The sequence below is a fragment of the Cibotium barometz genome, chromosome 43 (genome assembly GCF_041138505.1).
Source record: "Cibotium barometz isolate CiBa-2024 chromosome 43, ASM4113850v1, whole genome shotgun sequence".
NCBI classification, from domain to species: Eukaryota; Viridiplantae; Streptophyta; class Polypodiopsida; order Cyatheales; family Cibotiaceae; genus Cibotium; species Cibotium barometz.
This window is the reverse complement of record NC_141088.1, coordinates 26,364,690-26,379,447: the sequence shown is the minus strand read 5'-3', so window position 1 is coordinate 26,379,447 and position 14,758 is coordinate 26,364,690. Positions and strand designations below refer to the sequence as shown.

The 14,758-nt window shown below is 41.4% G+C and overlaps 1 protein-coding gene across 1 annotated transcript in view; it reads left to right on the top strand.

Annotated features, from left to right (window-relative positions):
* The window catches only part of LOC147613732 (synaptotagmin-2-like), a 32,803-nt gene extending 19,787 nt beyond the window's left edge, over window positions 1–13,016 (top strand). The window contains exons 10-12 of the mRNA XM_086781710.1: window positions 10,608–10,949; window positions 11,115–11,246; window positions 12,579–13,016. Coding sequence (XP_086637836.1) covers window positions 10,608–10,949; window positions 11,115–11,246; window positions 12,579–12,707 — 603 coding nt within the window. The 3' untranslated portion in view covers window positions 12,708–13,016. The remainder of the gene's footprint in view (window positions 1–10,607; window positions 10,950–11,114; window positions 11,247–12,578) is intronic.
* Window positions 13,017–14,758: the final 1,742 nt, after the last annotated feature.

Here is a 14,758-nt window from a genome sequence, read left to right as displayed (position 1 = left end):
AGTTAGTAGAAGAAGTTGATCCGGATGCCACTGCAGCAGCAGGAGGCTCCGTGTTCTGTTCGGGTACGAAAGTGGTTGTTGGATACCATTGGAGAGTGGTGTGAGGGAGTATCTCTCCAAGTGGTTCACAGAGGATGAACCTCGAGGATCGCATAGAGTTCGTGACAAATGTCAGCCAGAGGAGCATTTACAGGTAAAGTATGCCTTGATGTCTCGTATCATTCGGGACAAGGAGCCTACTTCAGTTAAAGAAGCTCTTTCCTAGGAGACTTGGAGGAAAACCATGCAAGTGAAACTAGAGGCCATAGAGAATAATGGGACTTGGGAGTTGGTTCCGAGGCCGGCAAAATGGTCAGTCATTGGTGTCAAGTGGGTCTACAAAACCAAGTATAAGTCCGATGGGTCCGTGGACAAGCACAAGGCTAGACTTGTGGCTAAGGGCTATGATCAATGGCGAGGCATTGACTATGAGGACACGTTTGCACCGAGTCCCGACAACTAGGATGGCCATGATTTGGACAGTTCTTACCCTTGCCTCTCATAAGAAGTGGCCGGTGTATGATGGATGTCAAATCTGCGTTCGTGAATGGTGACTTGCAGGAGGTGGTGTATGTTGAGCAACCTCTTGGCTTTGAGGTTCCGGGCTTCAAAGGTATGGTTTACAGGTTGCAGAAGACCTTGTATGGTCTGAAATAGGTTCATGGGACTTGGAACCAGAAGATTGATACTTTCTTTCAAAAACAGGGTTTTCAGAGATCAGTTTAGCAGATCCAAACTTGTTTCTCTTTCGGGAACGTGGTATGGTCACTTTGATTATCCTCTATGTGGATGATCTTGTCCTCATTGGTAGTCATGTGGAGCACATAGCAGTGACGAAGGCTACCTTGTCAGAGGAGTTTGAGATGATGGATTTAGGCTTACTCCATTTCTTTTTGGGATTGGAGATTTGGCAGACCCAGAGGGGGTTCTTTGTTTCTCAGCAACTGGATGTTCATGAGTTGTTGGAGGCCTTTGGGATGGAGAACTTCAAGCCTATTTCATCTTCGATGGACCCGAATACCAAACTTACTGTACATGATCCTTGTGAGTAGGTTGATGTCTCTTTGTATCGGAAACTTGTCGGTTCATTGATTTGGTTGCTGAACACCAGATTGGACTTGAGTTTTCTAGTGGGGCTATTGAGCTCATTTATGCAGACACCTTTGAAGACTCGTTGGGACACAAGATTGCGGATCTTGCGGTATTTGCAGGGTACGAAGGATCTTAGACTCTTTTATGACACTGGAGGGGGGTCGAAGCACCGAGTCAGACTCCGAGGTTGGAGTGACTTAGATTGGGAAGGAGATCTAGACACAAGGAGATCTACTTCAGGATACGGCTTTACCCTTGGCTCAAGAGCGATTTCTTGGAGCAGCAAGAAGCAGCCAACTGTTGCCTTGTCTTCCACTGAGGCAGAGTATCGGGCTACTTGTGGTGCTGCTTGTAAGGTGGTGTGGCTTAGGAGGCTACTTGGCGAGATTGGGTTTCAGCAAAAGGAACCCACGGTCATTTAGTGCGACAACCAGAGCTGTATAGCTATTGCTTGGAACGTGGTCTTCCATGCCCGGACACATCACTTTGTTCGAGAGAAGATTTTGGATGGTGGCATCTTGCCAGCCTTTTGTTCCACGGAGGACAATGCGGCAGACCTCTTCATGAAGCCACTACCTCAACAGCTGCTCCGTCAGCACTCTAGCTCAGTGGGGTTGGTTCCACATCCAGGAGCTGAGAGGGGGTGTTAGCAGTCATCTCTTGACTGTACCATATTACGTTGTAGGGAGTGACGGCCAGTGATGTGGGTGTGCCCACCCGTATGAGGACTCCTTGATCATGTTCTTGTTTTTTCCCATTTTTTCCAGTTTGCTTGTTGTGGGGGAGGTGTTTTTCCCTGGCCAACTTGTAGTCCAGGAGGGGCCGGCCTAGGGGCTGGCCGACCAGGCTGCTCTGGTCATGGGTCAGCCGATCACTATTTCTGCTGGCCTCCTAGGCTTGTCCTACTCGTGGGCTTTTCTTTGGGGTTTGTCGGCCTGTTCTTACTGGCCGACTGCTGCCCCATGCCCATATTTATTGGGATCTTGCTCCCCCACACTGGCTGTACCGGATATACTCTTGTATATAGTAGAATTCGAACGACATCTCCTCTCTTGCTCTTCTGCAGTTTTCTGCTCTCTGATTTCTGTCTCATTTCTGCTGCACATTCCGACATTTTCATGGTGCAGCAGAAGGAGAAAGATCAGCCAAACCTTGCTTGTAGTTTCCTCATGATTGTAGAGATCTAGCAAATGATGTAGAGCCTTATTTAATGCTAAGTATTTATAGGGGTGCGGTCCTCCCTATGGTGGTCATGTCAGAATGCACAGCGGAAAATGAGACAACTGTTGTGAGAAAAAAAACGCAGAAGTATAGAGAGAGAAGATACAACAAGATCTGGTACAATAAATTGGTGTGGGGGGCAGGCAGCACATATACTATCTAGGGCCTGCAGTCGGCTAGTAGCAACTGGGCTGACAGCCCCCAGATATGCCCACGATTGAGAAAAACCCATCGGCCTGCAGTATTGCAGTCGCCCAGTACTTGACAAAGTCGGCAACATCACAAGATGAGTCGGCCAGCAACAAACAGCCCCCACGACCAAAAATATGGAAAAAATGGAGAGAACTCGTGGGCAGGCACACCCACAACAGAGGCCCTCACTGAGTAATATTGTACAGATAGGAGATGACTGCTAACACCCCTCAGGTCCTGGATGTGGAACCAACCCCAATGAGCTGGAGTGTTAACAGAGCATCGCCTGTTTGATGGGTCGGTGGACAAGCACAAGGCGAGACTTGTAGCTAAGGGCTATGCTGAGCGACCTGGCATTGACTATGAGGATACCTTCGCATCGATAGCGAGGATGACCACGATTTGGACAGTTCTTGCCCTTGCCTCTTCTCAGCAGTGGCCGGTGTATCAGATGGATGTAAAATCTGCGTTCCTTAATGGTGACTTGCAAGAGGAGGTGTATGTTGAGCAACCTGCAGGCTTTAGGTTCCGAGATCAAAGGGGATGGTTTACAGGTTACAGAAGGCCTTGTATGGTCTTAAGCAAGCTCCCAGGGCTTGGAATCAGAAGATTGATTTCTTCTTTCTATAGACAAGTTTTCAGAGATTAGTTGCAGATCCTAACTTGTATCACTTTCGGGGACGCGGTATGGCCACGGTGATTATCCTTTATGTGGATGTCTTATTCTCACTGGCGGTCATGTGGAGCACATAGCTGCGATGAAGGTTGCCTTGTCAAAGGAGTTTGAGATGACCAACTTAGGCTTACTCCATTTCTTTTTGGGATTGGAGATTCGGCAGACCTAAAGGGGGTTCTTTGTTTCTTAGTAGCGCGCGTATGTTCATGAGTTGCTAGAGACCTTTGGGGCAGAGAACTACAAACCTGTGAGGTCCCACTGCCCCCTCTGCGCACCGGATTCCCGGATGGTAGCAGCGGAAGTACCTTCCTCTTGCGCGGGGCAGGGTTCCTCACTCGGGGCCTCGCCCTCGAATGTCCGAGCACGATACTAAGCTGGTGGTCCTTCCGAAAACCAAAACCGGGAAAATTTCCCATACCCGGAAAGCGGGGACGATTCCACCATTTTTATTTTATTAACGAATTTTTCTAACGAGGTCAAGGTACTGAACTAACCTTCATCTAAATAAACCAGATAGAAGGTAATCTATTACAGACTTAACTTGAAGGAATCAACGCTTTTTTCCTGATTGAATCAGGCACAGCCGTTGATTTATTCTTTAGAGAAGTCTTCAAACCATGACAATCTCGATTACAAAGTCTTTTGATCTCATGAATGTGGGCATGTGAACGAGACTCAATTGTGAAGCGGAAACGAAGGAGTATTCATGATTATGTGTAGGAGATAAAGAAGTACGCAGATGCCCATCCGGTCCATGGGTTAGCCACCGTCCAATCACTGGAATAGTAGAACCAAACAAGTACTCACCCACCCATAATTGAATGCCTTTCTTAACTTTTGCTTTAGAAAACAGATACGCACACACTCCTCTTTAAACTTTAACTTATAAAACAATCCATTGACAAACATTACAGGTTACACATATCATAACTCAAAATTTCCATTGAGTCTTTGTTTCTCACAAAACAGTATCACTCTGGACTCTCCGTTGAGACCAGCGGGTCAACAACGAGATCCAGTAACAGATTACAATAAACATTGGTCCATCATATAATATCTTCCTCGACATACGCATGGGTATCCTCGGCACCGCGAGCCCGTGCATCTCCTGGTCAGAATCCTCCAGGATCCTCCTTAGGTGTCCTGGCACTTCACTTAGGGACCGCTTTGTCGGCCCTCGTCCATCGTACCGGAAGACACCATTTTAACCATACCGAGGCTAGTCAAGATCTGGACAGGCTTTGCCGCGTGAGCTGTCCCTTGAACACTCTCCGCCAGCCGTTGCAACCGAACTTTCCTTAGAAAACACATATATCAAATGCTCCCTCCAGTATTCTGGCGTAAGACAGTCTTTTAAGAAAACAGGGTTTCTATGCAAGTTTCCAGTTTTGATTTTCTTTTGAATACAATGAGTATATCTTAATTCCGTATTCAAGACTTCTAGATCACAGGACTGGATTCTCAAGCAGAATTCCTCGAATTCTGAATTCTTAATCCTTAGATCAAAATCAAAGGTCTCAACTTAGTTTCAGATTCGGTGGGTGATTTGAGTATAGATTCGGAAACTGGTCACATCGTCATTTCTTGAAACTGACGAAGGAATTACGTCTTGGTCAAAGTCTGATTCAGGTTTTAAGTCTAGAACGGTTCTTCTTGATCTATCTTTATCAAATGGTAATATTTTAATTACTACTTTACTAAATTTAAAACTAATCATTTACCAATATTCATGGGAATTAGTCATAGGATTAAGAGAACTCTTGTCTTGATATAAAAATTCTTTTATGCATCAAAATTTTTTGCATAAAAATCGATATTAGTGAAAGTAACACTTTCACAATAAAAAAAATTTCTTTTATGCATCCTTTTATGCATAAAGATCAAATAATGATAAAAGTAACTCTTTTATAATTAAAAAAAAAAATTTATGCATAAAAATCAATAATGATAAAAGTAATATTTTTATAATAATAATAAAATTTCTTTTATACATCCTTTTATGCATAAAAATCAATAATGATAAATGTAACACTTTTATAATTAAAAAAATTTCTTTTATGCATCCTTTTATGCATAAAAATTAATAATGATAAAAGTAACATTTTTATAATAATAAAAAAATTTCTTTTATGCATCTTTTTATGCATAAAAATCAATAATGATGAAAGTAACACTTTTATAATAATTTTTTTTTCTTTTATGCATCCTTTTATGCATAAAAATCAATAATGATAAAAGTAACACTTTTATGATAAAAATTTTCTTTTATGCATCCTTTTATGCATAAAAATCAATAATGATAAAAGTAACACTTTTATAATTAAAAAAATTTCTTTTATACATCCTTTTATGCATAAAAATCAATAATGATAAAAGTAACACTTTTATAATAAAAAAAATATTCTTTCATGCATACTTTTATACATAAAAATCAATAATGAAAAAAGTAATATTTTTATAATTAAAAAAAATTCTTTTATGCATAAAAATCTATTTTGATAAAAGTAACACTTTCATAATAAAAAATATTATTCTTTTATGCATAAAAATCTATTTTGATGAAAGTAACACTTTCATAATAATAAAAAATTATTCTTTTATGCATAAAAAATTATTTTGATGAAAGTAACACTTTCATAATAAAAATTTTTTTTTAATGCATAAAAATCTATTTTGATGAAAGTAACAATTTCATAATTTAAAAAAATTATTCTTTTATGCATAAAAATCTATTTTGATGAAAGTAACACTTTCATAATTAAAAAAATTATTCTTTTATGCATAAAAATAATAATAATCAATATGCATCTTCTATGCATGAAAATGACACTTTTAGAGTATAGAAATGATAGGGATTACTCTTTTAGCATAATAAAAGATGATACTTATTTTCAAAAAATTTGCCATAACCTCTTTTGTATGGCTGATCATTTTTTAAATTTTTTTACTTAATTTATTTTAAAAATTAACTCTAATTGATTAAAAGTAATCTAGACTAATTAAAATTCACTTATAAAAGAGAAAACACTTTAAAAAGTTTAATTCTAATAATTATCACTTAACTAGGATAAAGAAGGATTGATTCTAAGAAGAGAGAGGGGAAAAGCCTTTCGATCAAGGCATAGCGTCCATTTATCACTTCAAAAATTCATATAAATTAGAAAAGCATAAAAATCAATAAAGAAAATCTAGACTAATTAAAATTCACTTATAAAAGAGAAAATATTATAAAAAGTTTAATTCTAACAATTATCACTTAACTAAGATAAAGAAGGGTTGATTCTAAGAAGAGAGAGGAAAAAAGTCTTTCGATCAAGGCATAGCTTCCATTTATCGCTTCAAACATTCATACAAATTAGAAAAGCATAAAAATCAATAAAGAAAATTACAAGATCTCTACTTACATAATTTTTGGAAGCTTTCCTTTGGCTTGATGGTTTGAGGATTGTACTCTTGTTTGTAACAAGAGTGGCCACCAATCTTTGGAAGAGGAAAATGTCAAAAACTAGTGAATTATTAATAAATTCGCAGTTCTTGGCTTGGGAGGACTAGAGTATCAGTGCATAAACACTATTATTTTTAAACAAAGGAAGAGGCTTCTATTTATAGGAAAAATTGAGCTCTTAACCAAACAAACTGATTCTAGAATTTTTCAAATCAGTTTGGTCAATTTTTGATCATTTTTAGGTCAGGTGAGCTAACTTTTTGGAATTAGACTTGAATTAGGAGAGAGGAGAGAGAAAATATCTCAATTTTTGAAGATTTAAAACTCAATTGCACATGTAAAGTAAGCGTCTCATTCATGAGGGAGAATCCCCATTGTGAGGTGTCAAAATTTTATTTTTTTAGCTTTTCCTTTGGTCCTTAGTCCACTCTTCATCTTATGTGAGTACTTACTCATTTTTGGGGGTGATTTTCTTTATTTCTTTTATTTATCTTCGTCATACATTTGGATGAATTTGATTGGCTCTTCAAAACCTTAATTTGAAATTTTTCGAAAATCTGGACCCCTAGGATAAGGCCTCTTGAATAAATTATACTTAATTTCTAATGCATCTTTTGAAAATCTTTTTGAACTTGTGTTTCGGGGAAACTTATTTTAATAAGGAGATATATTTTTTCATCCAAAAATATTCAAAATCTGAATATTCTTTCTCTAGGTCAAAATAGGTAGAAACAAGATCTTTTATATTTCTGAAGGGGGATTTGATTACAGGGGGAAGATGTTGGACATCTTGAGAGGCTTGGGGAGGAATCTTACATCTATCTCTTCATCGATGGACACGAACACCAAACTTACTGTTAATGATCCTTGTGAGTAGGTTGATGCCTCCTTGTATCAGAAGCTCGTTGGTTCATTGATTTGGTTGCTGAATACCAGATTGGACTTGAGCTTTCGAGTGGGGCTGTTGAGCTCATTTATGCAGACACCTTTGAAGACTCATTGGGACGTAGAATTGCGGATCTTGCGGTATCTGCAGGGTACGAAGGATCTTAAACTTTTGTTTGACACTAGAGGGGGAACGAAGAAACGAGTCAGACTTCAAGGTTGGAGTGACTCAGATTGGAGAGGAGATCTAGACACAAGGAGATCTACATTAGGCTATGGATTTACCCTTGGCCCAAGAGCTATTTCTTGGACCAACAAGAGATAGCCAAATATTGCCTTGTCTTCTACAGAGGCAGAGTACCGGGTTGCTTGTGGTGCTTCTTGTGAGGTTGTGTGGCTGCGAAGGTTACTTAGCGAGATTGGGTTTCCACAGAAGGAGCCCACGGTCATCCAGTGCGATAACCTGAGCTATATAGCTATTGCTTGGAACCCGGTCTTCCATGCCTGGCAGACCAAGGTAGAGACTTCGTGAAGAGGTACGCCGCATTGTCCTTCGTTGAACAATAAACAAGCAAGATGTCACCAACTAAAATCTTCTCATGAACAAAGTGATATTGTATCTCTATGTGCACGTATACTTGGTCTTATAGACCCACTTGACACCAATGACTGACCGTTTTGACGGCCTCGGAACCAACTCACAAGTATTATTCTTCTCAATGGCTTCAAGTTCCACTTGCATGGCTTTCCTCCAAGTCTTCTGGTAAAGAGCTTCCTTAATGGAAGTGGGCTCTGTGTTTCGAATGATACGAGACATCAAAGCATAGTTCACATGTAAAGGCTCCTTTGACTGACAAACACAAGAACTGGAATGTTCCTGCTTGCTGTCAACATCTGGCAAGCCATCCACCATTTGGTCCCGGATAGCCTACCGGCAACATATGCACATTCAAGTAGCTATGACGAAACTGCCACAAATCACCTAGCTGAGGACCTGTAAGAGAGTGCTGAGAGTTTGTAAATCCCATTCTCCACTCCGCCTTCCCATACAACCTAGCCTGTTGCTTTGTTCGAGAGAGCAACAAAATGCTCATCAAACTCCCATATGCTAGTCTTGCAAACCTCATGCACTGATAAAAGATGAAAACCAAGGGATGGAACTTAAAGAACTTGGGAGGAATGCTTCCCCCCTCTGCCATCAGGAACGATCTCCAACCTGCCCTCATTGTGAATAGGGATAGTGGACTTGTCACCAATAAGGATGTGACCTGTATGGCTTTGAAGATCCTGTAATAACTTTCGGGAAGGAGTCATGTACCTGGAAGCACCACTGTCTAGAATCCACTCCTGAGTATCCCTAGCGGTGAGTCCTACCGCCTCCCTGCTCGAAGAAAATGAAACTCTGGTGTCCATAATCTCCAAGTGTACAAAAGCTGGAGTCTTCATGGTTACAGCTGAGGAATTTGCACCTTTCTCGGTGATCCACTGAGGACATTTCCTCCAATAGTGACCTTTCTCACCACAATGGTTACAGGTCCGCTCTGCCTTAAAGGCGTCACGATCCGAGTCGGGCTCCTGCTCAGAAGACTTCACATGTGAAGACTTCCCTTTGCCCTTGTTGCGGCCTTTTGACTGCTGGCCAGTCAAGGCCTCAGAACCTCCGCCGTGAGGAGGGTTCGTAAAACGCTCTTCCTGGTCCAAGACCATAGGCACAAGCTCCTCCCATGTGATGGTGCTGAGCCTCTAGTGATCAAAGAGGAATAGAAAGCTGAATACTGAGAGGTCAGATGACACATCAAAGTGATGGCCATGTCCTCTGAAGATATCTCCTTCGCAGCGTGAAGAACTTCTTGCTGAAGAAGAGCTTGGAGTTTGTTGATGTGCTCCCGCATCGTCGAAGACTTTGCAGGATTCATCGCTCGCATCTGTACTTCCAAGAAATCCGCTTCATGGGTGATGTCCTGTTATACAGAGAAGCCAAGTGCTACCAAATCCCTTTGGCCAGTGTCATGTGTTTGATATGATTAATCACCTGGGGTGTGCAATTAGGATGAAAGAACGCACACGGGCATTGACATGATCCCATAACTGTGCCTGAGCCTCCCGTTCTTTCCTAGTAGAGGGTAAAAGCTCCCCGTCGTCTAACTTTGGCCGTGGAACACCAACCACAATGAAATCAGCCAAGTCATAAGACTCCAAGACAGACTCCATCATACCTTCCATATGCCATAGTTGGTCCCGTCCAACTGTTGATCCACCGGGAATGTAGGGAGAGTGGGGATCTTCACATGTTTCTCAGCCATCTCATGCAAATCTGCCATCTCAAGAGTTCACAAGGTCTTGTGAAGGGAGGGTGGGTGGGGAAAAAAATGAAGAAGAGGTTGCAAACACTATGCAAGGTGGCTGTCCAATTGTGATGGCTGCCTTCTACCCATTCTCCCCGAGTGGCCCAAAAAATTCTCCAATCAGCACCAAAAAACAGCAAACCCTCAAGTTCTCACTGTCTCCAAGCTTCAAGCCACCTGGGGCTCTGATACCATGTCGGACTGCACAACGAAAAATGAGACAACTGCTGTAAGAAAGAAAACACAAGTATATATAGAGAGAGAAGCTGTATAAACTCTGCTATATACAACAAGATCTAGTACAATAAACTGGTGTGGGGGGCAGGCAGCATATATACTATCTAGGGCATGCAGTCGGCCAGTAGCAACTGGGCCGACAGCCCCCAGATATGCCCACAATTGAGAAAAACCCAGTCAGCCAACATCACAGGATGAGTCGGCCAGAAACAGACAGCCCCCACGACCAAAAACAGGGAAAAAACGTGGAAAAAATGGGGAAAATTGGAGAACTCCTGGGCGGGCACACCCACAACAGAGGCCCTCACTGAGTAATATGGTACAGACAGGAGATGACTGCTAACAGGTCAATGGGTTCTGGTTCTTTCAAGGATGATAATTTTATGTTTTCTTTTAGGGTAGTTTTTTTCTTTCAAGTTGGTTGAGACTTGAGTTTCAAGTGTATTGATCAAGGAGATGGTCTTCTGTTCTGCAGGTGTCATCTCATGATCTACTAGGCATACAAGTGATTCCACTGGCAAGCCTGACTCCAGATGAGCCAAAAGTGCATACACTGAATCTTAGAAAGAACATGGATGATAATGACTTGGCGAATCAAAAACCTCGTGGGCAGATCACACTGGAGACGATTTACAAGCCTTTCAAAGATGACGATACCATCCCTGAAGGTGAGGAAGAAGAGAGAGCACCTGAAGGAACACCACAAGGTGGAGGATACTTGGTTGTGACTGTGCATGAAGGAGAGGATTTGGAAGGGAAACATCATACTAATCCTTATGCAAGAGTCCTTTACAAAGGAACTGAACACAAGACAAAGGTGAACCTAGTTTAGCTGGTTTGTGAATATGCCTTGTTATGGTTTTTTGAAAATAAATATGAACATGCAACAAGAATGCCCACTATGTGTACTCTAGACAGGTGTTGGCGTAGCAGCAATTTATTCTCTGACGTTGTGTGTCTTTTGTGGTGTGATTTTCTGAAGCCTTTGAAGAAGAACCGAGATCCGAAGTGGACAGATGGGAGATTTGAATATATGTGTGATGAGCCCCCAGAAGGCGACAAGATCAGAGTAGAAGTGTTGAGCAAGGGCACGAGCATAGGACTACACCCGAGGGTACTCAGTTTTTTGACTTGCTCCTGCTATTCAGACTAACCTAGTTTGAAATGAGCATGCAGACAAGTTGAAGTCAAAAGCCTGGACTGTACAGCTACAAGTAGTTTAAGACTTAAATTGTTCATTTTGTGCATGCTTGGCATTGTCAGTTGAAACATGGGGCCTACAGGGCTGAAGTGCATTTTGCGTGTTTCAGCCATTTTGCATGTTTCAGCCATTTCCTCACCCAGTGTTTCCCTGACAACTGCTGGCGTTTCACCGTGCATCCCCCTCTTTCAGGTCATGTGTAGGGCGCATGACTTACATTTTGTAATAACATCTCACCCACCTTACTTCTCCCATTGTTTCCCTGACAGCAATTGACGTTTCACCTCTGCATCCCCCTGTTTCAGGTCATGTGTAGGTCAAATGACTTATATTTTGTAATATCTTCTCACCCACCTTACTTCTCCTCTCCCTTCTTTCCTGTCTCCGTCGCCTCTCAAATCCCGTCCTTCCCCTCTTCTCCCTCCTCTTCTTCCCTCTTTCTCTCCAGTTTGCACATTCCTATGGTCTTCAGAATTTCTTCAATCCTCTTCTCCACTCTCTCTCCAGTTTGCACATTCCTATGGTCGTCAGAGTTTCTTCAATCCTCCTCTTCTCCCCTCTTTCTCTCCAGTTTGCACATTCCTATGGTCTTCAGAGTTTCTTCAATCCAGGTAGACAGCCTTCCACATGTGCAGGACTCCAAATCTCCCTCGGTAGCTCTTTCAATGTGGAAGGGCTGTTTTGATAGATGAGAAGAGAAGTACAACTCACGGTTGAAAGAGTAATCCAGGGGTGTCCAGATACAGCTAATTGTCTAGAGGTCGTGATGATGACTTGCTTGGGCAGAGGTCTCTTGATGCTTGCTCTGATGTGTGTTCTCCTCCTCATCTACCACTCCCATTTGGGGAAAAACCCCTAGACCCACATTCTGCTTAACCCCTAGACCCATATGCGAAAGGAAGGGGAACCTACACGTTTAGATTTGTGAAACTTCCACATACTATAGTATTTAGATAATCATGCATGACAAGCTTGCAATGTTCATACAAATATGCAAGATGCAGGAGCTTGGCGAGCTAGCCAGGCTGTGTGTTGCCTGCACACAAGATGGGCACAGGTCACAGGTCACAGGCTTCTAAGCTTTGTGCACTAATACTCAATGCTAGAGCACTGTTGTGAGATCACGACTCTTCATTAAAAGGGCTAGGATTTACCTGGCTACAAAGTAGGGACAATGACAGTGCTGGAGAACAGGTTGGAAGTTTACACTGCATTATGTAACTGCTTTGTTATGTTTCTCTGCAGGAACTATTGGGCTATGTGGAGATTAGCCTAGCAGATGTGGTAAGTAATAAACGTATAAACCAGGATTATCAGCTGATTGACTCGAAGAATGGGAAAGTGCGCGTAGAGTTGCAGTGGTTAACAGGCTAATGTTCTCAGTTGTTCCAGCTGTACAGCTGCCATGAAGCTTGTCGTGTTGGGGCTTGTATTATTGTCTTGCTGATGAGATGACTCTTGTATCCCAGACTTCATGATGTGAAGTTGCTGCATCACAGCTTGTAAAATGCCTGTCGAGAGACTGACACGTGTCAGACTCTAGGGAATGAATTTACTCCACATTTTAACTTGTATGTACCTTCTTTTCTACCATCCACAACCTGTGTCATGTAATTTGGCTGCAGTCATGGCTTGTAAAGGGCACTACTGGGTTCTGCAACTAGTAAGATTGAGCAACTGTTAGAATGAGCATTCAATTGTGTGCCTTAGGTTGTATAGTAGCTGTAATGTAGATGAAGAGATCAATCTTGAAGGTAATTTTACTTGGTGTTATTGAATGGCTCTTGAAGATGTGCAAGACATAGCAGTTGTGTGAGTGTGTTCCTGCCCTGTGCCAGTTTCGGTTATAAGACAAGTAGGAGCTTGTTGGCATTGGCTGCATAAAAGACTTGCGAGAAGATTCATGTGAGGTTGTATAGTAGCTGTAATGTAGATGAAGAGATCAATCTTGAAGGTAATTTTACTTGGTGTTATTGAATGGCTCTTGAAGATGTGCAAGACATAGCAGTTGTGTGAGTGTGTTCCTGCCCTGTGCCAGTTTCGGTTATAAGACAAGTAGGAGCTTGTTGGCATTGGCTGCATAAAAGACTTGCGAGAAGATTCATGTGAGGTCATTGCATCACCAAACATCAAAACATAGAAGAGCCATCTGTGCGAGGTTCAAGTGAACCAGATTTGGGATAATGTTTAGATGTTGCCATGGGATGAGGGGAATATCTGAGGAAGTTTTATCTTCTTTATATAATGAATCATGATCAAACATTCTTAATCAGGTATATCTCTGCACTAGGTTTTCTCGGTTCACAAATCATCACAAAATATAAGGTTACAATGAACTTTGATGATGGATTATCTGGTAATGAAACCTCCAAAAACTGTAGTAATTACGCAAGATGAACAGTCTTTATGGAGTGGATCATGCAACTTCTGGGTTTTGTGTGCCCTCACCCATTCTACATCAGTAAGTCTATGAAGAGGTATGGACACATTTGAGATTTCATAATGGTACTTTTTTATAGCTTGAAAGCAATTTATCTGGAGCCCAATCCATTTTGCTTTCGTAATCTCACAACCATGTGGCGTTCCATATACTCTACAGTGACTGTAACCAAGAATTGCTCAGAACATTGGAAACATCAATGTTGGATATATATAGTCCCCTCAAGCAATTTGCAGATCCCGAATACAATTTGAATGCTTGAAGTGCAATGATCTTAAATCGACTGAGTAGCATAAAGATTTGAAGCTTTATCACAACCCAAATCTGCAAAATAGAAGGCAGAATATAAATATTAAGTAGGCAGCTTTTCCATCATGCTTTGACACTAAGAATTCTATCATCACCTTGGATAGCGCATTGAAGTTTGGGCTGGCTTAAGGCATGCCCAATGTAACATAGTTTCAAAGTTAGTCAAGCTCTACTTGCTCAAGAAGATAGTATGCTAGGTGCAGGATTCCCATAAGACCCAAGCTCTACTTTATTGAAGGGTGCAAATCTTTGCATCATGTGGTTATTTTTTTGGGGCAATCAAGAAACAAAAGGTGCATAGAAAGAGTTGATAGATGCATTATCAATGCATTAGCAAACTCTTCATGGGAGGCTAGAGGAATGATTGTCAAGGATTGGCGACGGTAGTCACATCCGAAGAGGGCTAGAGTGTACATCCCATTTTGAGGGAAGTGTATAACTTTCTTCGATTAGCCTTGTGGTTTGGGCTTTGATTAGGTTCTCTTGTTCTTTTTCTAAATTAGTCTTTTTGAGATGAGATGGAAGGCTTAAAGGTATAAGCTTTGGACCATATCAAATAAGCATGATGGTTTCAATAATTTTTTATCATTGCAATTGTCAAGCAATAAACCATCTTCTATATTGCCCATACAGAAAGGCAAAAGCCTATATATCACCTTGAGTTTTTCTTGCTTAT